At 41.6% G+C, this 27,945-nt stretch overlaps 1 protein-coding gene across 3 annotated transcripts; it reads right to left on the bottom strand.

Moving 5' to 3' along the window:
- Positions 1-142: 142 nt before the first annotated feature.
- On the bottom strand, positions 143-27,369 carry MBTPS1 (membrane bound transcription factor peptidase, site 1). 3 transcript variants are annotated; one of them, XM_086621286.1, is made up of 23 exons: positions 27,333-27,369; positions 24,838-25,330; positions 23,611-23,868; positions 22,983-23,186; positions 22,496-22,606; positions 21,086-21,195; positions 20,579-20,695; positions 19,479-19,546; positions 18,754-18,856; positions 17,853-18,004; positions 15,952-16,113; positions 15,231-15,375; positions 13,927-14,115; positions 13,173-13,345; positions 12,069-12,184; positions 9,937-10,093; positions 8,910-9,034; positions 7,820-7,897; positions 5,914-6,054; positions 3,424-3,555; positions 2,785-2,911; positions 1,964-2,094; positions 143-965 (listed from the first exon to the last, which is right to left on the bottom strand). In XM_086621286.1, exons 2-23 carry the CDS (start codon positions 25,022-25,024, stop codon positions 769-771), a joined length of 3,183 nt encoding a protein of 1,060 aa, XP_086477412.1. In that variant the 5' UTR covers positions 25,025-25,330; positions 27,333-27,369; the 3' UTR covers positions 143-768. The 3 variants fall into 3 exon arrangements, with proteins under 3 accessions (XP_086477412.1, XP_086477413.1, XP_086477414.1); XM_086621287.1 differs by lacking the exon at positions 27,333-27,369 and adding an exon at positions 26,671-26,802; XM_086621288.1 differs by lacking the exon at positions 5,914-6,054.
- Positions 27,370-27,945: the final 576 nt, after the last annotated feature.

Below are 27,945 nucleotides of genomic sequence, written 5' to 3'. Positions count from 1 at the left end.
CAAAGGGAAGGCCGCAGCTTGTGCTGCCGTTAAGGACAGAGATATGGGGGGAAGAGGGGAGACATGAAAACTTCCTCTACTGAACAACCTGCTCTCTACGACTGGCAGTGGAAAGAAGAGCCATCTAGCGCGCTGTCTTAGCTTCATATAGATAACATATTTATTGAAAATCTGCTTCACCAACAATGGTGAAATCATGACCAAAAATTACAAAACATGATGGTAGTTGGCTTTATAAAAATAAACTGCAGGAGTACGTCTCACTGACTCGTACTGGTCTCTCTCGCTCCCTCCCTCCTTTCATGGTGTACGTTATACTCTTCAGCATCATACTGTTGTAGAAAATTGCATTCCATCCAAAAAAATGCACTTGTTTTCCTTAGCAGAGGTCCTTAAAGTGACTTTTCCCCCCGCCCTCCCCAACAATAAATATAGAAAATAGCCTCTAAACAAATAAATTTTAGTTTGGTCAGCTTAAAAAAAAGGTCCATCTTCCCCCACTCGGGATATGTAGTGACTAAGCAGCCATTTAAACAGTGTTCAAGTCTTTGGTGGCTTTGGCCGCTTAAAGCTGCAGTTTTATGTACAGATGATCAACTGAGGTCCCTTTTTTTTTTTCTCTCCAGAAACCAAAGACTATGAGATGATGTCACAGGTGCAGAATCACCAGTACGATCAGCGCCGCACTCGCTGCGCCTTCGCTGGGAGCGACCGAGGGCGCAGGAAAGCGACGGGTAAAAGGAGGTCATCTTTGGCAAGCGAGAGCTTTCAAACAGAAGGCGTCTTTGGTGGGTGAACCTGTTGCATAAGCTGCGGCCGTTTCACTCGTGGCTTCCGTCTCTTTGGCCTGCTCTTCGCCTTGTTGATCTGCACCACAAAGAACGCCAGAACCACCATGGCACCGAGGAAAGCAAAGACCGGAATAGTCTGCCCTACGTCCTGGTTGTACCGGCCGGGCATTATACCTAGGAAGGCAAAGAGGTTTGGAAGTGACGAGTGACCACGTGAGCTGCGATGTCTTTGCAGCGTTAACGCTACCCACCAAAACGACCCAATGGTAATTCTTGTTCAAAGACGAAACGGCCGTTAATCAGATTACGTTTCAGACAGGAAGATTAACGACTGCAGACCGATTAGTGAAAATAAGGCAGGATGCTAACGTTACAGAAAAGCACCAGCATTTCCACCTTGATAACCCAGTCCTCCCCCGCAACCACGATCTTTTGTTCTGCACTAGAAGAGAGATGCAAACGCTTCATTCACCATAATTTCTACCACTAAGTAATTTCTGTAAATCACACCGAATCCTGATGCCACGAGGAAGTGGTTTTGTGCTTGCTCCAGAGACCGTGCACACACATGCTGAGGATGAGCTACAGAACCGAATCCTTCCTGTTTACAGGCATCTCTTGCTCCAGCAGCTCAGACTGGGAAAGCGCATGTGCAAGGCTTTCAAACTACTTCCAGGGGGCCTGCAGTGCCAAGCTTGTACAGGAGAGCAGCCTAAAATAAGGCTGAAAGCTGTTTCAGGTGTTCTACATCGTTTGTTAGTGTAACACCTTGCCCAAAGCACCATTCAGACAAACTCTTTTAGACTCTCACACAAGGAATTTTAATTAGCAGGAGGTATCCAGTCACAGCTTCCAAGGACAGGGACTGGTGCTGATGCCTCTCGGTTCCAACAGCACCAAAACAAGCCTCAGCTAACCAAAAAACACCTGCCAAAATCTTTCTCCTGGTACGTCACGCATGCTTTCTTCTGAATAACTATTCATATGCAAAAAAAATTCTCTTAGGTTTCATCAGTCAGCCTTTTACAACACAGTCACACTATAATTTTCATGTTTTTCACAACTGAAAATAAACACGTGGCCTCTCTTCCGGCTGCACTGTGTTTGATTTTTTCCAAAGTTTATACAAAAAGGAAAGCAAAACAGCAACTTTCAAACTTTTCAATATTTACCTCCAGGAATGTCCCACGCTCCACTTTCTCCAGGGGACAACGGTCTCACTTGGGGTCGGTTCTGTCGAAAACTGGGCAGAGCCACTTTATCAAGGTCAATTGACAGTAATTTTTGATGTTTCCAAAGGTTGCTAGAAGAAATTTAAAGACAGAGGTGTCTGCCCACTTACTTGAGTAATGCAAGGAATTTCGTAGAAACATATAGAGAAAGTGACAGCTGGAACTGACAAATAACTCACTAGTTCAGACCCAAATGGTAATTCGATCCACTCTTTAGGTTCTGCAGTTTGCAGGCCTATAAAGTTGAGTTCAGACCCCACAGGGACACACTTAGACTGGCAACTGTTTACTAACAACTCTCTCTCCTGCACGCAGACTACCAAAATTTACCATTAGGATCTCAGCAGACAAGCACGGGCTACATGCTCACACCATTTGCTTTCAAGCGACCGACAAACGATGCAACAGAAGGCAGAGTTAGGTGAGCTGCCCAAGAAGCTACTTCAGAAAACTATTCCAAAGGCATGCAGAGGTGACAGACCTAAGGAAGACCGTTCACTCTAAGTTGGGATCACTCAATCACAACAGCGAATTGCCTTGTGAAGCTATTTTTAAAATCCTCCTGTTTCATAGTGTAGCTATAAGGTGAGTCAGAATTATTCACTGAAGAGGCATTAATCATTATTTCCTCTTCGCAATCTGGTGTTTCTCTAGGAAAGGCATTCCAGCTGTCCCTCTCAAAAGCAGATAGAAGAAGGAATTTTTCAGCTGAACTCAAAAGCGAGACTTCTTGTGCAACTATAGGAAAGACGCACACTAACCTGGGGGCAGTTTCATTCAAAGGCTGTGGTTTGGCCCAGGACAGGTGAGGACACGCAGGAAGGGATCGAGGTTTAGGGTCTCCCAAGTGAGCCTCAAGCACCTTTGAGTATCGATGTAAATGGTTACCTGCAACTCACAGCAGAGACAGACTGGGTAATCAAGAGACTGGTAGGGTAAGAGTTCCTGACATTTGCCTCTGGCTAAATAGAGCTGCTGTAAAACCAGGAGCTCTTCACAGTTACAATGACTTGCAGCTAAACCTGTTAGAATTACCTTACAAAACAGTAAAACTGTGCACCTACAATGGTAGGTAATCCGAGTTTTGTTGGTAGCATGTGAGACAAGACTGAAAGCTTCATACATGCTCCGTAGCTATTAACTAGAACACTCCCCAGCAGAACCAGGTGTCTGAAAGTTCCTACTCTATGAACAGAGCATTTTCTTTAGTTGAACCACAACTATATCATGACAAATCCCTACAGTAAGAGCTCTCTTCTAGTAAAACAACAGAACATTGCAGAGCTCACAATCAAACTAACCTTATCGGCATGTAACTCAAGGGGTCTGTCTGGGTCTTCCTAAATTCCACCCTGACACTCCCACGCTTGTGAGGTCTGCTTGGTAGTTAAGGCTCTCACCTTCCATCCGCTCAGGGAGAGAGTAGCCAGCTCCCGACGGCGGTCGCTGCCTGTTTTCGGAATGGCTGAGACTTGGCGGCGTCACCCCGTAAGACGTGTACTGCAGGAGGGAATCCAGGAGCCAGAAGCAATCTGTGGATTTCACAGCCCCACGCCCCAAAACAAAACACGCATTATGCCACATTTCAAATGGCTCATCTTTCTGTCAAGGAGGATATAACGACATTCAGAAGTACAATCAGTCTTTCTGGTTCTTTTTATTCGTCGTTTGAAATTCTAGGCCAAATTTCAGAAAGATGCAACTTTCAATCCCTCCTCCTCAATTCACAAACACGAAAATCATCCGTTCAGTTTTAAATATCTTCTCTGATGTGCCAAATCAGGCTCTTTTGGTGAGCAGGACATAAAAAAACAGGTCTCAAATATGGGAATTCCAGATTAGGCAAGGCCATCCAAGCCCCTGCAAAAACTACGAGGTTTTTCAGTGTGGAAACACAGGAAGCTCAGAGCTTCTGATATAATTTCTAAGTGGGAAACGAATCAACTTCATCCTTTTTTGAAAGGACAAAACAAATACGTTGAAAAGTAAAAACAAGGTGGTGTTTTCAATGGAAAATTATGACTCATTTGCTTTCCCAAGCTTAAAAAATTAAACAAACAAAAGAAGGGGAAAAGTTCTGGCTACATCCCAGCTAAAGGAAAAGCAGTACCTACAGCAGCTGTGGCACAGACCAGGCTGGGAACCTGGTACACTTGATCATGGTTTTCCTTTGCACTTCAGCAGCATATGAACCCTTGTTTCGACCCTCTCCTGACTTACTACTGCCTTAATCCAGAGCTATCCCTAACGAACAAGCACTCCAGCTAGTTAACATCACAATTCTCTAAAACTTCCATTTGCAGGAGTAGGACAATGTCTTATTGGCTATTTCCACCACACAGCAAGTGACTTCTCTCAGAACTTCTACCCCCAGGAACAGTTGGCTGGGAATGGGAATTAATCTTTATAATCCTGGTGTCCCTTAAAGCCTCACCTTTGATTTTTTAAAGAGGTCAATCAGATTTTAAGGATTTATATTTATAAATGTTAGGAATTTACCTCAGTTAAAGCCACCGATGTCTCTGCAGGAGACGTAGCTCCTGGTTCACAACTTAAAAGCTAATTTTAAAGCTGAATCTAACAGCATCAGGGAGGTCACAAAGCATCATTTTCTATTACTTTATTTAAAGCTTTATAAAGCTTTACAAAACTATTTAAAGCTTTATTTAAAGCTACATATCTTCTCTTATGCTACGTGCTTCCAAAAACCTACAGCAAGCACACCAGGCACCAATATGTTGGTGCTGCGGCAACTGGAACAACAACACTGGAAGCCAACCAAAGACAGCTAAGGAGAAACTGGAGAACTTTCAAAGAAAAATAAAACGTTTGAGAAAGAGAGAAATGAGCTAAAAATGAAGAGCTACCTTAGGCAGTAAGTTCTTTCAAACTTAAATAAATTAGGCAAGGGGTGGATTAAATAACCAAATATTTTAAAATGTCAGTGACTAAAGCTTAAAAAATTATAAATGTACTTTTCATCACGAAAGGAAAATTCAGGTTGGACATTGCATTCCGTGGGAACGCAGAAAAAGACCGGACACACTGAATTATCTTTGGCCTCTTGAGCCACAGATCTATCAGCCTGCACATTACATGTCAGGAGAAACCAAATCAATCCCTTAAAAACTTTAAAAGTCAGATAGACAGAGTGCTAGAAAGAGGTTTTATAAGGACCAACCACAGTGTGTAGGCAGAGAGAACATCTTCTCTGGGAGTCACATAAACTGCACACACACCCCCCTCACACACTTGCTACCTAGAGCTGTGAACAAACACTGTGAAAACGCAAACAGAAATTCCTACTTTCTGACATATTTACACCAGCTGGTTTGTGTCAAACTAGAATAATGTGAAAATAGTAATGCACAACTGAAATATTGAGAACAAGGCACACTGATGAGCAAACTCAAAGATAAAATCCATTGCACTACATAAACACTCTGAAAATGCAACTGAGGAAAAAGTGAGGGGATCTCCTAATGGCCTCTTCACAACTTCAAATCAAGCATGTGTCATTGTTACTGTTTTCTGGAAACAAAAACACCCCCAAGAAGAAAAAATGTCATCTACAAAACGTCCTCTATAAAAAACCCACCCCAAAACCAGCCCTCAAAGCTCGTGGAACAGAAAAACAGGCAAAGGGCCTACAGGGGGGTGAGGGAAATGCTCCCATCTATCAGAAGGCTATTTAATGTAGGGCACTCTGCTGTTGTATGTGCACTTTACGGCATTTTCAGCAGAGCTATGCAGAATTGAGATTAATCCCCAGTTAGGAATAGTTAGAGATTTTCTAGAAAACAGCTGCTTCTGATGGGAGCTGTAAAAACCCCATAGGACAGTTGTCAGCTTCAGGCAGTAACTCCTCCTGCATGCCGAAGCTTACACACCTTTCTGCCGATGGCTGTCATCCAAGCAATTAGAGTCACCGTACAGAACGATTCTGCCACCGCCTTCGGAAGGAACTTGGTAAAGTCCCAAAATAGGGACATTTTCAATTACAGCAGTCTCCTGTTTTAAAACTTCAAGACCTAAAGCAAAGCACAAATAAATTTCATAGCCTGCAAAGCATCAGCATCAATTTACCTTTAAATCAACACAGCCTACACTGCAAACTTACACATGCAGCTATGCCACTCTTCACGTCACACGTTTATGCCAAATATTTTCAAAAACTCCATGATGTTATGACAAAAATGAAACTGTTCAAACACTCTGATTGTGAGGTTTCCTGCTGATATCAATGTTTTTCCTTTTTTTGGTGGAGAAGCAGAAAAAGACCTCATAACCTGGATTACCTTTCAACATTCTTTAAGGAAATATCCTAATATTTTCAGCAACAGGTTGAAAATAAAAATTATCTGCCTTACAAATTGCTTTATGTCATTTTAGTCCTTCTGCAGAATTCTACAGGACACAGTAACTTAAAAATCGGCCATCACAACGCACGCTGCTCTTCACCAACTTACCTTGCTGCCATGCCTACCTATTCCCACAAGAAAGTTGACTATGGAACTAACAGAAGAGAATAAAGACCTTCCATGAAATACAACATCTTCCTCTCTGTAAGCAGCAGCTGCCAAGACAAAGGCTTTAATTTAACTGGTTTAAAGCAGCTGTTCAGGGGAAGCCTGTTTTGAAGACTGCTGGGCTTGTATCTCTGCAACTCTGAAGCTACTACTTACCCTTGTGCTATGTGTGTTCAGCTTTCAACTCAGGAACAAAGAAAAGTATTGTTTAGTAAGGATACGGAAGCCAAAAAAATCCAACCAAACACACACTCACATGTGTTTTCCCACCTTCCCTCTCCACTTTAGCCTCTGGCAAATTTTACTTCCTCCTCACTCCAGCTGCCTTTTGAACTGGCAGGTAGAGCTGGTTTTCATTACATCCAGCCCTGCCACAGTTCAGCGATCTGCTCTCAGCCTTTTCTGAAACACTTGTACCAATACTGTAAAGAGCAGTTTTTGAAAGAATATCATTTAAAAGCCTGCCTCCAAAAGCGCTGCAAGTATCCGAGTGATAAACCAGCAGCCTAAAAGGCATGTTTGCTAGATATTGACAATTATAACTGAGATAATCAACAAACAGAAAAGACAAAAAAAAGCACCTGAGCCTTCCCAGCATGAATGGGTATGTGCAGCAAAACCCAGAGGATACTTGGCTATAAAAATGTCATTTGTATCTTACAAATCTATCCCATCATTTTATCTCCTGTGAACCGAAAGCTCTATTAACCAGCAGCAGGGAAAACACCCCATTTCATGAAGGAAGTAAAATGAAGTCTGCAGAAAGCCAGTTTTTGGGTTAGAAGCCTCCTGCCTCTAACACTCATTTCAAAAAACAAAGAAAGACAAATTTCAAATGCAGTATTTAGTCTCCTTTACTTTAGATGCTGCCTTTGTACAATAGAAGCAAAACACCGAGCTCTTTTGCTTCATGATTGCAACGAAAAGGATTCAACAGAGAAAGCAGGTCTAGCAGGCTACTTGTCAAACTGACACTTTTTCTCTCTCCCCTCCCTGCAGATGTGTTTACATACAGCAAACATAGTAAAAGACTGCATATATACACTTGGATACTGCTGTACTTCAGAAAAACTGCACGCCATTGCAGAGCCATATTGCAGCTGCCTGTTAGGCATCCAACTACATGTTCTAGGCAAAATCAAAAAATACCTACCCTGTCGAGGCGTTTTTCACTCCACTGTTTTTACACCTTTAGACTTTGTAACTTTGCTTGTGCACCGACTCCAAAGTTCTACTTAAAACAGAAAAAAGACAAGGGAGCGCATACCTTGATCCTTAAAAGTCTGTGCAATGACAATGCCATCTTCTGGAAACTTTGCAATACTGCAGCCTGAGGCGTAATTCACTGAAAGACATCGCAAAATTGCAGTTTGAAGACTAAAAATGACACTCCCTCCCTTCCCACCACGTTTCAGTGAGCTGTTAAAACAAGCACAGAAGAAAATATTCCCAGGAACACTGCTCTGAATTTGCAAATTATGACCAATATGTGCATTCACAGAGAAGGCATTTCTAAGCATAGCTTTTGCAGTTCATCTTTACATACTGCTTTCAAATCCTTCCATTTAGGAGACTGACTTTATCTTTTTAAACTGAAAAGCTTAATCAAACACCATGAGAAACATAGTATTTCATACAAACAGTTGTTATTTATACTACACAGAACCTGCGTCCTTCAATCAATGCTGGTGAGCAGAGAGACACTTCAGCATTGGTGCCTTTTTCTTTTCACATACACTTTTGGAATGAACGATTCAGAAGACAGATTTGGAAACAAATCATGAAAACATCAAGTGACTTGGTCAGATAAAAAGAAAGACTGGCTAGACCTAGAAAGTCTGAAAACAATAAGGTCACAGACCTCTGGCTTAACCACAAAGTTTGAACTTGAAATCAATCAAACATATTCATTTCAGGGGGAACAATTCAAAAGATGACAAGAACAGGAATTTACAAAACACCTCAGGATGTTGTGATGAACATCTAAACTGATGTATTCCAAGGAAAAAGTCCCTACTGATTTTCTTCCTCCAAATTTTCAAATTTCCACATAATAGCAAAATTAAAACCAACGGCTTCATTTTAACAGTGAATATTTATAGTCCAGACAAATACAAACACACCTCCACAGTACTCTTCAAAGGACCAGCACCTGGAATGCAAGCCTGAACTGAGGACATTCACTATCTGGTCTGAAAATTTTTCGCATACAGTCTACGAAGGAAGTTTATCATTTAAGCACGCTTACGAGACGCTTTTCATTGGAGTGGTTCCCTTGAATGTCACTCACTCTCAGAGAAAACTATTTTCCAAACAACACACTGCAACCTGCGTAGGCAATGGAATCCAGTACTCACTTTCATGATTTGCCATGGTAAAATCTCCTTCATACAGCCCATCACTAAAGGCCATATTCCAGACAGAAAGCAGATCATTGAGAGCTGGTATATTAGCACCTCCAGTATCAGGCATCCACCACTGTCTGTAAAAATTACAGCGTAAGACAGTTTACTACTATAACTACTATACAGAATATACTCCTAGAGTCTGTATAATGGAAAGTCAGGTGTCTTCTCACATGTAGACTTTTTCAAAGTCACTTAAATAATGAACTACATCTCAAAGCCTTATTTAACTCCAGGGGCATGTGAGCAGCTGTCTCTCTTTGGCACCAATGCCTTTGAGAAGAAGCTAAGTAATACTAATGTAAAGTTCTCAGTGTGTTTCAGTTCCATGGAAAACTTCAATTTGCTATAAAGAAATTCAGTCTCATGCTCTTTGTTTGGCTAAGATAAAGCAAAAATGACAGTCATGTCATTTGCTTCTCATTTTTCTAACAAAGCAAAGTGTTGCTTGCTCACAAACTGCAGAACAGATCTTTCAAGCTTAACAGTAACACCAAACACGCTGACAACTACAGTAATTACTTGGCTCTTTACCACCACCGGAGATATTAGTGTATTTTCTCTTTATATACCTCTTTATATGATACACTGGAATGATTTCAATAATGGGTGTGCAATCTGGCGATTCTGTTGGCAACCTACATTTTCTTTCTATTCTGCTCCCCAAAAGTAAAAACTTATCCATTTTTCTTTGTTTGACAGTCTCCAATTTCTGTCTTCTTTTCATTGTACATGATTTTCTGGGCTTTAAAAGAAGATTACATTACCAAGGGGGCCTTTGCAATCACGATAAAATAGGCAGCTATTCTCCATAAGCTGCAGCTTAACATTAGTTTTGCTCTTTGGGTAGTCCCTTCTTACAGGTAGTATGCAAACACTAAAGTACTACATATCACATTTGGCATTTTTAGGGTAACACATGTATAAAATGTCAATTCTATGGCATTTTATTGCCCAAAGAACTGACACAAATCAGTACCTTGTGTTTTCATCATAAAACTTGACTTTTCTCATCACAGATGTGTTGTACCAGTCACTAAACACTATAAGTGAAAGTCCATTATCGACGTCCCTCCTCAGTTTGGTGATCTCTTCAGGAAAATACTCTTCCTCACTGTCCACCATCAGTAAAGTCCCTGTGTGCAGAAGCGAAAACAAGAGTTCACCAGGCTGTTCACCATAACGCTACCGCTACTCACACAACCCATGCAAAAGTCAACACAAGTGCATATTTTGCGCAATACCTGGTCCGCGTGCCCTGCTCTGGCAGTTCATCTAAACAAGTCACATTTAAGAACGGGAAATATAAGACAATTCAGTTTACAAATGCATCCAAAAATTAGTGTGGCTGCACAGTATACTTTCTAAGGGTGTTACTTACGACTCATGCTTGCCTCATGAACTGAATGCCCGCATATGTCAAGTGTATATTTTGCAGTTTGGTCTCACCCAAATGCTCCATAAACTGAGCCAAGCTGTGGCAGAAGAGGACAATCAGGAGATTCACTGCAGATGCCAACTAAAGCGCTAATATAGAGGCAGCCTAGTCAGAAGGTTTTTCACTGCTCCAATTCTAAGAGGTGCTCTGCTCACTACAGCAGATTTGCAGTCAGGTAGACAGCAATTACTCTGAAACTTTGTTTCATTCAGACTTTGAAAACTCAAGCTGCCCCAAGTGCCATTGCCGCCTTCATATAACCCTCTCCCACTCCTGTGAACGAGCAAGCACAACCTTCTCTGCATCACTGAAAAACACGACCAGAAAAATACATTTTATTCACTGAAAATATGTTTATGCTTTCAGATTGCTTCTAAATATCAAGTCATTTTCCTTCTTCACTTTCTGACTGCCCCGACAGGTGGTGGAATTTCCATCCTCAGAGACGACACAAATCTCAACAGGATGATACCCTGAGCGATCTGATAAGCACTGATGCTCGCCCCCTGTCTCAGTCCATTGCAACCAGGCCAATTCTACAAGTCCAGGCAGTCTGTCTTTGAAAAGCTTTCTGAAGAAAGATCCTGTAGAAACCATGTTCATGACAGGAATGATGGGAGAGTGCACCCTCACCAAATTTGCAGACAATACACGGAAGAAGTGGTAGATGGGCCACAGACCCCTGCATTTTTCACCCCTCACTTCTTCCCACTGAGGAAATTCTGGGAGCCCAACAAACTACTAACCAAACGAGGTGCAATATAATGGTGAGTCAGAGGAGAGAGAAGTCGCCTAACGCTTTTCCCTATCAACTGTAAAACTAGCAGTCTTGGAAGAGAAACTATTTCATCACTTTTTTAAGGGCTACCAATTCTGTATCCAGTTGCACGTTCACTGAACTCAAAAAGCAATGGTGAGATATTTATTGAAGAACCAAGATAAACAAATGATTACTACTGACATTTCCAGAACTAGAAAATTGTCAGGAGAAAGCACCCTCATTTTACAGTCCACTGAAGAACACTGCAGCCCAGAAGTGCAGAGGGTCTTGTTGGAGCATGTCATGGTTAAGCAGAGGGGCATACTGGAGTAGGAAAGAGCATGGACTGCTTGGTTTGTCCCCTGCCTGGTAAATCCATCAAATCCCCTTCCTGATGAACAGAAGAAACAAGCCATATACTTTTTTACTATTGCATATGGTTGAATGGAATGCTTTCCTCACTCTTATCTGTCCACAAAGACAAATGTTTTAAAATGCCACTTCTGAGCTAAAAAAACAAGTCAGAATGGACAGTTTTGATTTTGGTCCGCTATTCACATGATGCTTCATTTTGACTGTGCCAAAATATTTTGACAAACACAGGTCTGCCTTTGCAGTACTGAACACAAATGACCTTCCACTCACAGAGAGGTGAGCCTTCCCTCTCATTTTTTCAGGATAAGGATAGAAAACGGCACTAATTCTGCTAGACTCCCAAGCAAGCTTCTGCAGTGACACTTTACACAACTAAATATCAGCATACAAATAACAAATACGCCCACTGTTACAATATTTTTCTACTACCACGAGAATTTTTCTTTGCGCCCCGACACCAGCTTTGGTCTTCTAAAAACCAGGCCATTTTAGGAAGAAGTTAACAGTATGGAGAACAAGGCAATTAACTCATGCTTACCATACTGACTTGCATCAAAACATGTAAACGGGGAACCAAGAACCTCGACAAAGTACCCCATGCTCCTTAGGTGCTGGTACATGTCCCTGAAGTTTGTGTGGATATGGTCACCATTCCTTAGGAAAAGAAAAGAGTGTTGAAGACACTTAAATCTGGCATGCAGAAATCCGATTTTAATCCTTCAATTATAGATTACTTCCTCGTTTCCTTTCTAAAAGGTCCATTTTTTCAAACGGTAACCTATAGTTTTCCAAGCACCACCTCCTCTTTGCAAAATTCTTCACAAACTACACTGGTTCTGAGTGCTACAGAGAAAAATTAGTCATACAGTCAGAGTCAGAGATTGGGCATGTTCCTTACAAGGCACCATTCTACATGTTTGCATCACACCACAGAGAAACACTGCTGCATGAATAACAGATGCTCTTCACACAAGCCAGTAAGGGCAGTTTCAGCTCCTAACTGGGAGAAGCACACAGGACCACCTGTAAATAATTGCTGAAACTCAGCAGAGAGCTCCTGTCCATTTGCCTGCATTTGTCCTGCATGCTCCAAGTAGCTTCCCAAAAGCCTTTGTCTTGGGTCACTGACCCAATTAATCCTCACTCATATGCTGTTGTACAATTCTTCCTATGGATAGTTTCCCTCTCCATCTATGAAAGACAAGTCAGCTGAGCCTCGCCCTGCTTCGAAGACAGTCTTCCTCAACAGACAAGGGTTTTCTTCTTTAGGATTCGGTCTTTCAAATTTCTCATTTATTTGACAAGCAAATGCTGAAGCGGCTAATAAAGTGCCTCCCTTAACTTCCAGGGAGAAATCAGGGAGGAAAAGAAAAATGCTACACTTTGGAAGCCAAACAAAAATCTCAGTGTCTTAAATGTGCATTTTAAAAGTTTTTCATTTCATATGAGTAAAACCATAGAGCACCAAAAAAATCCTGCACCAAAAGTATGCAGAGTCCACGTGCTTTTCATGGATTTCTTAGAAAAGACAATCCCATGCCACACTGAAAAAGACCAGAGCGCTCTAGTATTCAGTAAATATATCCCATACCATTAACACACAATCAAGAAATACTGATTTAATAGAACCTGAGATAAATACCAGTCTAATGGATCATTCTTCATCCTCAAATTATCCCTGGGGAAGTATCCTGGTGGATAACGAAGATTATGATATTGATCCCAAAGGACTCGCTTACTACGAGGTGGAGTAGGAATAATCTTCACTTTTATTGGAAGCTTCACTGTTGAAGTCTGCTCTGCACCATTCTTAGACTGAAGGACAGAACAAACTACAGTGAAATCCTTTCTCCCCGCAGGAACACTCACCAGTTAACTGCAGATTTTAAAAGACCAAAAAAAATGGAGGTATAAAAATCTACTTTTAGTCACCAGTGTCAGCTCTGGAGACAAAGCGATGACTTTTGCCTTAAAACATCATAGTATTTTTTCCTGCACTCAGCAGTTTAGATTTATGCTCAGAATGTAAAATACTTAAAATATGTTACAACCATGATTTGGTTAAATCGTTCAAAACCTTAAGCATGGTTCTAGAAGGAATATACTTAAGCAGTCTCTTTTTCAAAACACATTACTTAGAATTCACAATAAACACATGAAATTATGAAGTTGGTCTCAAAGGGAGGTTTTCTGATTCTAAAGCATATCCAATTTATAGGTTAATCGTGGTTTCAACTATAAAGATCATAATTTGTACTCTTCAGTTCCCTGACCCCAATCTAACTTATGCTTCAAATGACAAGGCCAGAGCAACCCCATAAAAATCTGGTATTTGTATATTGGGAAGCAGTTTTAATAATTATTAACACAGAAAAACCAAAATGCACAGAACTTACTTCATTTTCTGCAGGGGATGATACTGTGATCATTACATGTCCTTGAGCAATGCCTTCCCAAGATGCTGCTTTCTTTGCCACAGAGATGGAAATCGCTAAGTATCCGGACCAAGGCCACAACACAGGGGAATAGGAGAAAGCCACCTCGATATTATCCCCATTTTGGGGGAGATAGGGTTGCCAGTCTGGCTGTGAAATGAAGAATACAGAACATTGGTAAACCAGTATTTGCAGTCACTAATTTTTGCACACATAGCCCTCTTCCTCTGCACAAAGAAATAACAAAACTTAGCTTTTCTGAAGACTATGTCGAATCTAAAAACGTCCACAAAGCCCAAAAGGTTGATAGTGTGTCAGTGAATCAACCTAATTGTGACAACCTTAATGATCTGGTCTGTAGGCTTTTCAGAGGCAGGACTGTCTAAGAAGCTACCTGAATAGCAAGCTGCATGAGCACACCTGTTTTAACATTTTGGGGTCCTGTGCAAAAATGTTTTGGTAAGAACACAAAATTTCCTTTTGGTAACAAAGAGAACTATTGCTACAACAGATGCAGGAAAATTACATCAGCTGTGCGTGAGTATTACCATAAGCTAATGACGTTGGATAAGAGCTTCAATGCCCTTTAATGTAAGCTTAAATCTAAAACAGACCTCAGGATTCACACTAAAATGTTGAAATTAAGCTCATTTACATTGGCTAGAGTTTTGAGATAGATGCTTTATTTAACTTGTATCAATTCCCAAATCTGTTCTACATTTAAACTTACTAAAAGCTTAATTAAACAAAATAAAATTACACACCTCACGCCCCCCCCCCAGTCAACCAACATGCTCAACATCACTGGTGTAAAAGAACAGGTTTTGCAGCAGATCTTGGTAAGTCAATGCATTCAGGTCGTTTGACCCATGGGAGAGGCATGATTTACAATGTCAGGGTTCTTTACTGAGATTGCTTATGCTTCAGATAAAAAAAAAAAAAAAGATGAGGAAAGTCTATCAAGAAGATCTTAAACGCTATCAGAGAATACAAAGAGATCTCTAAGCACCTGTCAATCCAAACTGGTTTTACGATTATAAAACGCTACACGCCCCTGAAATCAATGCATTGCATTGAGCGTAGACAGCTCAAGTTCACAAATCTTACTCATCTGGGTGTATCCTTTAATATCAAACATTTTGCACATCTTGCTCTCAGCAGTAAGAAATCAGATTTGTTCTACGAAATTCACAGCTAAAACAGTCTTTTCTGAGAAGCTTTTAGCAACATTAATAGCCAGGACTTGGAACAGTGTTAAGTCTTACCTTGTCCACAATTCTCCCAGTCACTCCCATACCATTAAGGATAGTAACATTAACTATGGTTGGCATCCCTCCATAATATATGGGCTGAGAACAATAGGGCCACATGTAGGGACATTCTGTCAAGTCAATATAGCTTGGACTCAGACTACAGCAGGATGGAGGAGGTAAAATTAAAAAAAAAAAAAAAAAATAATCAATGAACAGAAGAACAACATGCCATGATATTAACTACGAAAAAATTAGAGATAAAACATGCCAGTCATAGTTACTTTATCAAGCTCCCACCTCGCCTTCCAGATTTGCCCCAAGATCTTCTCCCTTCAATTTTTTTTTTTTTTAATTTGTGTGAAAAGAATTTCACACACACACAAAAAAGAAACATTTCAGCACAGTGAAAACGTTCTTATTCTGGAAAGTTAAAATCTAAGTACTTTTCCATTGTGTTCTAGGTTACATTATTCATAACATCTGAGTAGAAAAGTCCATTTAGCTCTCGTAGACACTTCATCCCCTACACTGCTATAACTTCGGCAGAAAATACTTTGACTTCTCATTCATTCTCTTGTCAAAATTCATGCTTCAGGATTACCTAAGATCTGTTCAATTTCTGGTCGTTGCATAAGCAGATTGCTCAACTGAGTTACACACGCATCACCTGTTCTCTCTAAAGAAACACGGCAGATTATAGTGTATCAGTGATTAATTAAAGATTGAAATTAACCTGGCCTGTGGTTTATAGCTGTTGAGGATCTGATAAGCTCTCAGAAGATCCAACTTGCCGTGTCCTTGTTCAAACATGTTGACTCCAGGAAGCCTACGTGCTGACGCAATAAGTGCCTGCTTCATACTTGCTGGATTCACCATTTCACGCTTCTGAACTGTGCTGAAACAGCAAACAACAGATCGCATTTGGTGGACTTTATTCTAGTTTCTAGCTAGTCTTGTTTACCATTCTGCCTTAACAGTGATTTGATTTAAAAGAAAACGCAATCAAGAATCAGTTTGCTGTAACATCTTCTGTTCCTATTTGTCTATTATTACATAATTTCTCACCGGAACAGGTGGAGAAGAGTGACAGGTTTCTGACATATTTCTCTTAAAAACTAATATTACCTGAGTTTTTCTCCTTAAAATGTGCTCCATGACCAGCAGTCATTACCATCAGGATAGTATCTTTATATGCTAAGTAAAATATTCTGAAAATCAAAGCCTCTGTAACTGGAAACTTGCTGTTAACTTTCACAACATAACTCTTTTGAAGGGGGAAAAGTACCTTTGCTGTTCAAAGAAAAAGGCACCATTTTATGGAGGAAGTACAATGACGACTTTCAATTTTTGGCATGTGTTTCTCAAATAAAGGTTTGTCTCATCTTTACGTAGTAGCAATGACAAACACAAAGTACAGATTTGTAATTGCCTTTCAAGTTCTTCAGTGTGCAACAGATGACTTACGCAAATGGATAATAGCCATAAAACCTTAAATCCTATAAAATTTACAAGTGCTAAGATAACTACTTGCTACAGGTGCCTACTGTGAGCAACTGCTCTTCTACAACACAACTGACGGAAGCTCAGCAATTCAAAATGATTAAAAAATGTGACAAAATTACTTTGTAGCACTGTTCTCTCTAGTTATATCTTCAAAGACATAATTATTATTCAAAACAGTTGTCAAGTTTTTCCCAGGAAACTTAGAGCTCGTCAGACAAGGTAAAGTCTCAGGCAGAAGAACCATGACTTTATCCTCCAAGTTTGTTTTCTTACTTCTAAACACAACTTAGTTTTATTTGGTGGTGTCCTGGTTTTGGCAGGGACACAGTTTTTCTTTTTAGTAGCTAGAATAGCTGTGTGCTTTGAATTTAGTCTGGGATTTGTTATGAGAAGAATATTACTAGTGCACTGATGTTTATAGTTGGTGCTGAGACATCAAGGACTTTCCAGCTTCCCAGGTTTTGCCAGTGTGCAGGAGCACAACAGGCTGGGAGGGACCACAGCCGGGACAAAGGGCCCACAACTCCTAGCTTATGACTTGAACTTAGATTAAGGATTGAGGGCTAACCTGGCCAATGGAATATTCCATCTCATGCAACGTCATGCCCAGTATATAGATGAAGGCTGACCAGGAAGGTGGAAATCACTCTCTCTTTTGGGGCACTCTCCTGGTCTCTTCTCAGATTCTCACAGTTCTGTTTCTCTCTCACTTTCTTTTTGGGCCTCTCACTCGTCTGGGATTATGCTGTCACATCTCCTCTGTTTCACAATTGCTTGCCAGGACGGGACAGGCACTGGTCACCAGGTGGTGAGCAATTACACTGCGCATCACTTCTTTGTATATATTATTATCATACTATATATATTCCTATATTTTTATTTATTTTATCGTTATTACTTTTAATTTTATATTGTCACTCTTACTAAACTGGTCTTATTTCAACCCACGAGTATCCTTCCCTTTTCCCCTTCAACTCTCTTCCCCAGTCCCCAGGGAGTAGGGGAGGGTGAGCAAGCAGCTGTGTGGCATTTAGTTGCCCACCTAAATGGTTAGGTGTGTGGGTTCCTTTATAGGGCCTTTATGACCCTCCTGCATCAGTATCTTTTCAGAGATTCTTATTTAAGACTTACCTCACTAACAAAGTAACAGCACCTGCCACTACAGGAGAGGCTACACTTGTCCCAGAGAGCGAGCGGCATCCACCTTTCATACCAGAACCTCTCACTCCGGAGCCGTAAGTTACAATATCAGGCTTCACCCTACCGTAACCCCCAGGCAGCTCCTGCAACAGAAGATGGATGGATTATTGCCCTAACACATAATGAGTAACTGGTTGCTTCGTTTGGGCATTTAAACTAACTGCAGGTCACCTGGAAGTAAAATTATCAACTAAATTAGCTGAGGTTCAGCACCATGGAACAGCAAGTAACACCTAAAGAAGGACTTAAGCTCTTTATGACAAGTTCTTAATGTTACAACATTAACATTACTGCTGATTACTCTAGTGCCTATGCTAAGCATGAAACCACTGACAAAACAATAACCACACTGCTACCAGCTAATGAGTGAGATGCAGCACAAACAGAACCATATAATAGTCCCCTTAATCAATATCACAATGCAATCTCAGCTGAAATCACCTGTGCAGTACCCATCAGGCAAGTAAGGGCAATGTTATGTGTAGCATATGGAAATCCTAAGATTTTTAAACTAAAGGAAGGACAAGAGCAGGCTTTCATTTTTGCAGATTTAACCACACAGACAAGTCCTCACCGTAAATCAAAAGGTACTGGACATTTTACAAACACATCAAGAACGTCAATAGTGGTCAAGATTAACGATGAGAAACCCTGCAAAGAACATTATGCTTAAAAACTTACAATCTCTAACTATTCTGATCTTTGATGAAATCTTTTATCACTGGTTACTCCAACACATACCATTTGCACGGGAAAACCTCCAAAAAAGATTCCTTTTCCAAGGCCCTTATTCTGGCTACAGATGTGGCTGACCACAGTCAAAGTATCTTACCCAAGTGGTCATTCCCCTAGAAGAAAAGCGAGCTATGTTATCTTCAAAGTCGATGCCACCTACTCCAATCACATCCATCTGGTCAGCAGGGTTATTGAGAGTCCTAGAACAAGTCAGGAGACAGGAAGACCAAAAAAATAAAAAACAAGACACAGTCCTAAGTTTGTCTTGATAATGGACAGGCTGCCATCAGATTTTTGTCAGGCACTCTTTTTAACCTGCACAGAAACAAATTTTAGTCCTACCCAATACAGTTATACTTACCAGTGAGAGCAACTTTTGAGGCAGTTAGTAACTCAATAACTAACTCAGTAACTACCAAACCATAAGTCTTGAAGACAAAACAAAATCTATTCTTAGGAATTTATTTTAGCCACAAATCATTCCGGTTTGATCCCTTCTATATTCCTTAAACCCAAGATCAGCACCCAAAGATGTCTGCTCACACTAACAGGGAAACGCCAGCTGGAAGTACTGCCATTCTTCTTTTACAGACTTTCCACTTTTTCAACGAAAAATATTTAGCAAAGTACTTCACAAATTGCTGTATTACTACAGCAAGGGATAAAGACAGTGGAAAGAGGGATTTTAACTTGCGTCACTTTCTATAAATAGATTACAGGAAAAAGGAGGAGGGAAAACTTCTTGACCAAGCACAACTACTTCCAAAACCATATAATGACAACATATTTGGGGTTTTTTTTGAAGTGGGCATTGAAACTCACCCATACAAAGGGCCGTCATTGCCAATAGCAGAGACCATGATGACGTTGTTAGCCGTCAGTTCCCACACCTACAAAAAATAACGTTTACAGTAAGGCTCTGCCACAAAAAAAGAGACTTTTCTAACAAACATTCAGTTCACAGGGCCTGATACAGGCGAAGATTAGACCAACTCCTCTTTCTTACTGAGACACATAAAATACATCTGACTGGTATATTCAGCATTCAGCTCCAAACTTTAAGATCGTGCAACCAGTAACCCAGCCGCGACAGCAATGCTGTTGGTAACACGTATTTAGGTTATGCCACAGGAAAAGCTCCTGCCCGTAACAAAGCACTGCAGATGCCATAGTCAAGTTATTCTGAATCCTCTCCAGTAATACTCTGGGGAGAGTAGTGAAGTCACTGTCAAACTAAATGTCAATGCAGGTTATCATAAAAAACCAGACTTTCTATGCCTCAAATCCCTTAATTATCCTTTACAAAGAAAAAAATTATCCTTTTTAAAAACATAGATTAATTCACTTAATGGTCTTGAAAGGCAGACCAAAAACAAAAGGAATCGAGACATTCACAAAGACAAAAACCTAATTCCGCCTTATCCTGAAACAAATCTCTTATCACATAGCTCAATCAAGTACCTGTACTTTTTACCTATTGTTCTTAAACAATCTGCTGCAAAATCCACGCTATGCATATTTTTACCATGAAACCATTTAACCATGCAGAGATTTAAAAAAAAAACAAGAGTGGATTTCAGCTAAGTTTCTTCTATTAAGGGTCCACTGAGTTGTTTGCTTAGGAGTCACACTTCCCAGCAGTACATACAGCGGTTTGTAAAAGGGGATGCTTACACAGCTCTGTGAATATCTGGGTTGTGTTTGTTGGGTTTTGTTTTCTGCTGTTTTTTTCAAATCCATTCTTAAATATATTCCTAAAAGCCCATACACTGCACGGAATTTCTCTTATGCAAATGAAACTTCACAGAAACTGTCAGCAGCACCAGGACCTGTCAGCAGCTGTGGCAAACAAGTAGCTCTGCAAATCCAGCATTTGTGTGACATATACAAACTCCATGACCACTTTATTTCCTTGTACTCACCTTGTCAACAAATGGATGATCCATGAAGTCTGGTCCACCAATACTTAGATTCAATACATCTATCTTCTTTAAAATTGCATAATTAAAGGCATCCAGAAACCAAGATGTGTATGAGACCTATGTAAAAAAGAGGGGGAGAAAAAGCTATAATTGGAAAATCCGGTGATTCCATGACAATACAGACTTCAGACAGAGAGGAGAAACAACACCAAAATAAAGCACAGAAGTTACAATAGTCTCCTAGTATTCCTAGGGCTCAGTACACTTGAGTAATTGCTCCAGCACTACACAGATCAGACTTCCACACATTATTTCTGAAAAATATACCAGATTGGAAAACTGTAAGACATCTTCTGGTAAGTCTCTTTTAAATAGAAAGATGTATCCTTCTCACTTATCAAAGAAAATATGTCAGCATTTACAAGTACTTGTAATATTTCCAAAGGACAGGATTAATACAGCATTAATCTGGAAAGGTAGAAATTGAAATACATGTAAAATAGCTACCTGGTTATTGGTAAACACTCTAAAAATGTGCAGTTCTGCATTTGGAGCAAACCCCTGGCATTCTCTCATGCTGGCTATCACACCTGCTACAAAAGTCCCATGGCCTAAACCTATCACAGGGAGAAGGAAAAAAATAAGGTATTAGAAAACAAACCACTTCCTTGTCAAGGATTTGTACTGTTAAAGGCTGCCTATACCAAAAATCACATCAATCTAACAGACTTTACAACAACCGGGTTCAGTCCTAGTCATCTTGAATCACATTTTGCTACTGGGTTTAGTGGGGCCAGAAATTTCCAGCACTGTCTAGCTGGACAACCAGCTGAGTGATACGCTCTCCAGCCTATCCACTCCTGCTTGCTACCAATGAAACCAAGAGCCACACAAATCATGAGAGAAAAAGGTTATTTTGGAAAATGTAAGTCACAAGGCTAATGTATTTTTACGCGAACTTCTTAAAAGTTTTTTGTCCTGACTCTGCAACAACCATATTTTGTTAAGGATGAAAAACAAGACAAGAAAGCACAGTTTTTCCTCCCCTCAAAAAATAATTTAGCTTTTGCTCTATTGGACTGCATGCATTACGTTTCTGTGCTCCGAACCTGCCTGTTCAGCAACCACCTGGGCACAGAACTAATAGAAAACGCTACAAAAAGCAGGTGCTACAATGCAAAGAAATACTACGCAGGATAACAACTACAGGGTGCACGCAGGACTGCACAAGATACGCATGTACCAGAACTCTAAAGGGATTGAATTGCCAACTGACTCACTGACCCAGACTGTAGGAAGTTAATAATCTGTGAAAGCATACGGTCAGGGCAAGCGAGGGACAACATATCAAAAAGGAACACAAACATACTGCAGAAAATAAAAAGTTCTTTGGAACTTTGATGGGCATGAGCCAGCACAGTGTTTGTTGATGAAAATTATATAGATTAGAAAAACTTTACAGGAAGGTGCCAAAACTCTGATTAGTTTAGGACTACACTGCAAAGAAGGAAAATGCTCTCCCTCCTAATTGTGGAAATACATGTGCACTGTGAAACAGCAGAATACATAACAAGAAATAGGAAAGAAACAGCTTTGTGGGGTCTGCTCTCACCACCACCTACTTTAACAACGTATTTATGTCTGCATGATGTCTTCTTGCCCTGACGTTTTTCAAATGCTACGATGAAATGTCACATACGATCCAAAGGAGACTTAAGCAATACCCTCCTGGAACCGTAATGCTCTCTGTTGAATTTGGTAGGAGCACAAAGTGCTCAGGACACTGCAAAATGAAGCCTAAAATCTCAGGATACACAGTTTCAACAGTTAGTACCACAGCAGCAACGGCAGTTTTACAAGGGAAAACAGAACATGCCAATGTCAGGAATAGTGGGACAATTGTGCACAGTAACTCACCGTCATCCAAGGTTCTCTCATTAGTCCAGTTTGTTCTCTCCTTTACATTTTTGAAATGTGGATGTTTCTCACTCAGACCAGTGTCAAACACCGCTACTCTGACACCAGCACCTGTAACACAAAAGCATCGCTTTTTCCGATTCAGCTTCATAGCAAAAGTTTTCTTTGACTTGATGGAAAAGATTCACGTTTAAATAAATTAACATGCAATTACAAGCTCAGTGACTTATAGATCTTAAAGAAAACATATTCCAATTCAGAAATTCAACCACGTATCATAAACATGACCGATTTCTCTTAAGTACAGTACACACACACACAGAAGAGCACTCCCTAGGTACACGATGCATCTCAAAACAAAGTATTTCTCTATCTTTCTGGAACTGGCACCCAATGAGAGATTAACACATAGGAGCCAATTAGCCTTTCCTTACACTTCACTTGTTTTTTCAAAGCAGGTAATTGTTCTGAGCCAACAGACAAATACCTGTGTAACCCATCTGCCAGAGGACGTCTGCCTGCAAGGTCTGAGCAACTTGGCGTGGGATAGCTCTCAGCAAACGCCTGCTTGAGTGCCGGCCTGTTGCATGCCAGAAGCCAGAACCTAAAGAAAGACTTGCTCTTCTCAAGGGACGAGACGACTGCCATTTTTGAGTCCATCTGGTTTCATTGCAATGCAACATTGGATCAGCTACACAGAACAAGGATGTAGAAAAGAAAACAGTATGAGGAAAAACACAAAAGTTAGCTTTTTATGCAAATATACACATCATATAGTTACAACAAAAATTTTAAGACAAATGAATATCCATGTTCTCTGATCAAAATCAGAAAAAGCTTCCATTTTATCTATTAGTGATATAGTGGTCCAGAGTCTCTAGTAACTGACTGCTGCAAAAGAAACGTTTCTACATTGTAGTTGGAATCGTTGCCACACTTTAGCAAACGTATGACAAGACTCTGATAATTTTACAGGCAAAATAATAGATTTCTGTAAATTAAATAAAAACTGTAGGAGACTTCTCATTTGTGTAATGCTAAGCTGACGGTGCAAAATAAGGCTGAGGAGACTTTTCCAAAGCAGATCTCATGCAACCACACAGAAAATTACTTACACTCCGAATATTTGAGCGATCGGAAGACCTTCCGCTGAGGTGTTACACGCTTGATGTTTGGATGATCTTCCAGTGTCAGTACTCCATCTTTCTGTTTCTCATTGATCTGAATAACTTCAAAATCACTAGGATAGTCACTGGCTGGGTTGTTGCGAGGTACAATCCTCCAGTTCTCAATCTCACTACTTTTTAGTGCACTTGAAATAAATTTACTTCTAGCTTTAGCTGTGAAGTATCCATTAAAAGCCACAATATACTCTGGAACAAGAGCACAACTTATCAGAACTGATGTTTAAGCAGCTTACTCATGCATTCACATTGCAAAAGTCCACATATTTCTTTTTTTTTTTTTCTTTATTCAGAACAAATAATCACGGTTTGAGGCACTTTTTTGTTGCTTTTAGAAACCTGCAGTTTATTTCTGCACTACATAATGCTTTTTCGTTTTTGTTTTGTGCATCAGGAAACCCACAAAATACGAGAAAAACCTTTGAAAGGAAGGTAGAACGATAAATATCATGGAAAAGTGAAATGATGAGGGGAAGCAGGAGAGAGGTAACAGACTTACTGTTACATCCAGCAATACGAACAACTGCTGGATGTGCCGATTCAATAAGCTTTTTGACATGTATGACTTAAAGCCACCTGGCCTCTACACAGCATTGAGCTTTAGTGCAAATTACTGACAAAGTATAATGTGCACGGAGAACAAAGCCGGTCCCAACAGTCCAGTCCTTGATCTGGATTAGCAATTTGCCTTTCATCTGCACCCTTCACAACTATCTTTGCAACTTTTCCACATGTTTATTATAGCTCCCAAACACTTTGTTGAACAAGCTCACAGAGACTTCTTGCTTTTCTCACCCTTTCAAGGCCCACTTATGGTTACATTTCATAAAAGAGCCTCAACCATACCACCAGCCGGGTCAAAACACCTACTAAACACATCAAAGTGACCAGATGAGCCCTCAATACTCCATTTTCACTTTTAACATGCTCTTTATTTCCCCCTCTCCTCCTTCTCTTGTTCTTTGAATCTTGTCTCCAGTTAAATCATGAACCTTTGAAAAAATCTGTTTCTCTTTTGGAATATAGAGAATTTAGCAGACAATAATACACTTCTACAGAAACTCTGAATGTTGCAATTGCACAAACACCACAAATCAGTAACATACACTCGAATTTCACATGGGTATTTTTTTTTTTAACTGCTTAACTCTTTATTACCATGCTCCATGACTGTCGAAGTGAATTCCACTTTCAAAGTAAGGCGAGAACATCCAGGACATACGTGAGCCTCATGAGAGGAATTCCCTAGTCTGGTACCGAAGTGTTTTTTGCCACAGAGTAAAATAACAACCAGAACAAACCAGATGTTTGCAAACTTCATGGTCATAGAAGAAAATGGTTTCATTCCAAAAATTCCATATATTCGAATCACAATTTTCTTCTTTATAAACTAGTTCATTTTTGTTTCAGTAACCATTGCTTTTGCTGTGCTGATCAACTGGATATTCTTAAAGCTGTGTCCAAAATAAGTAGAGATTTCATGGTCTTTTGAGGTAAAGCCTAATAAGCAGGCTCATTTCTTTCTACGCTTCTTCTCCATTTTGTAGTAGAGGATTCGGTCACTCAGGATGTGGTAGCTGAGTCCTGTATTCCATTTCTGATGGCAAAATTAACTCCCTAGAAGAATTAGCAAAGCTGTCTGCAAGCCAACCTGTAAGGCAAGGCAATATAGAAAATAATTAGATTCATGTTTGTGCTACTGTAGAGCCTGAAAACCACAAAGGCCAGACACTTTTAGCAGTCAGCGTTAGAAATAATAAAGAAAAAGTTGTTCATATGTTTCAATTGTGTTTCAATGAACACTTGAGTCTCTTCCTTCCTCGCACCAGAGCACATGTGGAACACTCGGGTATTAACCTGACAACAGAACAGGCAACGATGACAACCAAATTCTACCACCCTTTCTATAAGGGGAGCTAAGAGAACAAAACAACATGCCATCCCTGTGGCAAGGAAAAAGTAAAGTGCAAAATAAAATACTGACATGATAAAAAGCATTCACAGTCACTTAAAAAAGCACAGTGCTTTTTTCCAATTGGAAGCGTGGCAAACAGAAATTCTGCTACAGCACGTCATTTTACACAAAGAGAATCAGATTCAAGGCCTGGTAAGGACAAGAGATACTATAGAAAGCAAGCTTGCAGTTCCTGCATGTGAAAGGGAAAATTGGCAGGAAAAATGTCTTTCAAATTTTCTTGAGGTGGAATGTGTGTTACTACAATACGGACACCTGAGAAAACAAGGGCTGGGATTACAGATGTAATAATGTGAAGTTAAAGGAAATGCTGAAAGTGTTTTCCACACGGAGGGGATGCCTCTTCCCTTTATTTGCGAAGGTGCAGAAAGCATTCAAGAAAAATTGCAATGCTAGTATTTTTTAAAATTCCAAACATTTAACCAGCCACTGATAGATAAAAGGCCATTAAGAGACAAGCGAAGAGAATCGTTTATGTCTGGTTTGTCATACCACCTGGAGAAGCAGAACAGAACTACACGTTGCTGCAGCAAGCAGGATTGGAAAGCAGGAGCCTTATCAGGGGACTCACACTATTTAAGAGAATGATGGGCTGACCTCACAGCACAACAACAGGATGAACTGAGCCTGCATATGACAGCTGTTACTTGGGTTTTATTTAACTTTATTTAGCGTTCTAAAGTATTTCCCTGTAACAGATAGCACTCCCCTCTATTTCTATCCGACTGACAACATCATTAGAGACTGTGAACTGCTTGCGATTACAAAGTTTCCTCTTCGTCCCTAAACTAGACACAGTTGCAGCACACTGACGGCTGATGGTGGCTGAGCTCTGCCGACATTACAGCTTTGTTGGCTTATAACCCCTATGGCAACATAACAAAAATATCAACTACACGAACAAGAGAAATAAACATTCTTATGGCTGATAATAGAGTGCATGTAAGCACCATGCTGAAATACGACAGAAACTAAGCAAAGGAACAGCACACTCAGAACTTTATTCTGCTCAATACCTTCACCGCGTGGAGCTGGACAACTCCCCAGCTGGTCCATCCCCTACAGCAGCTCTGCTTGGAGTTACTCCCCCGTTTTCCTGAAGTGAGGATACCCCAGACCGAGCGACGGGAACCCCGCAGAGACCACCGGCTCAGAGAGCCCCCGAGCACCGGCGCGGGGGCTGCGGGCCGCTGGGCTGCTGAGGAGCCTTCCCGCTCAGGGAGCTCTGCCCGTGCCACGGCAGGGGCCGCCGGCCCGCTGCGCCACGGCCAGAGAACAAGTGACTCCTCCATCCCGTGCCCGTTACCGCGGGCCGGCAGCGCCGCCCCGGGAGGAGCAGCCGCGCACCGCAGCGCCGCCGCTCCCACCCCGCCCCCCGGCCGAGAGAAGCTGAGAGGGAGCGACAGGGCGGCCGAGAGCGAGGAGGGCCCCGCGCAGCAGCCTCCCGGAGCACGACGGCGGACGAGGCAGCCCTGAGACGCGGAGGAACGCGCACCGGGAACGGCGCCCGGGTGCTGCAGGCCCGGGCACTGCCCGCCCCGCTCCGCGCCGCGCCCACCACAGCTTAACGACACAGCGCTCCCCCCAGCCCGCGCGCAGAAGCGGAGCGGCGCGGCGGAAGCAGCGGCGGCGCCGCCATCCCGCTCTCCTCCCTCGTTCCCCCACCCGCCGCGCTCACCGTGCCGCCGCCGCGCCTGCCGCCGCCATTTTGCGCGCTGTTTACCACAGCGCTCTCGCGAGAGCCCCAGCGCGGCCTGCGGGGCGGGCGCATGCGCGCTGCGCGGAGGGGCCGTGCGGCACCGCGCATGCGCGTGCGGGCGGGCGGGGGCGCGGGAGGCGCTTCGCGGCGGCGTCGGTGAGGCGGCGGCAGAGCCGCTGCCCTCTGAGGAAGGCTGGTTGGGAACGTCGTTATATAAATATGGCTGAGCGGGGTCTAACTCCTGCCAGGAAAACTTCAGGTGCCGATGTTTCCGACAGGGACGAGCAGCACCGCCTGACGTGAGGGAGAGACAGGAGCAGAAATGTTAACGCAGCTTCGTGTTTCTCAAGCTTCGTTGAGCCTTTGCTAAAAAACTATCCATTTGTTCACCCAGCCTCCTTTAAATCCCAATTGTAAACACGCATAAGTCATTAGACACATTTTTATACCGTACAGTTGAGGCGAACAGCTGGCAGGGCCAGCCGAGGCCGGGGGCAGCTGGAAGAGCACCGGCAGGCAAAGCTCAGCAAGGCCCTGCTCCGGTACCCCCACCCAGCTGCTCCCCATCTTCTTCCCCCTCAAGCACTGAGGC

This window comes from Tauraco erythrolophus, chromosome 15, assembly GCF_009769465.1.
Source record: "Tauraco erythrolophus isolate bTauEry1 chromosome 15, bTauEry1.pri, whole genome shotgun sequence".
Taxonomy (NCBI): Eukaryota; Metazoa; Chordata; class Aves; order Musophagiformes; family Musophagidae; genus Tauraco; species Tauraco erythrolophus.
Note: the sequence above shows the minus strand (reverse complement) of the source record. Positions and strands in the feature narration are given on the sequence as shown.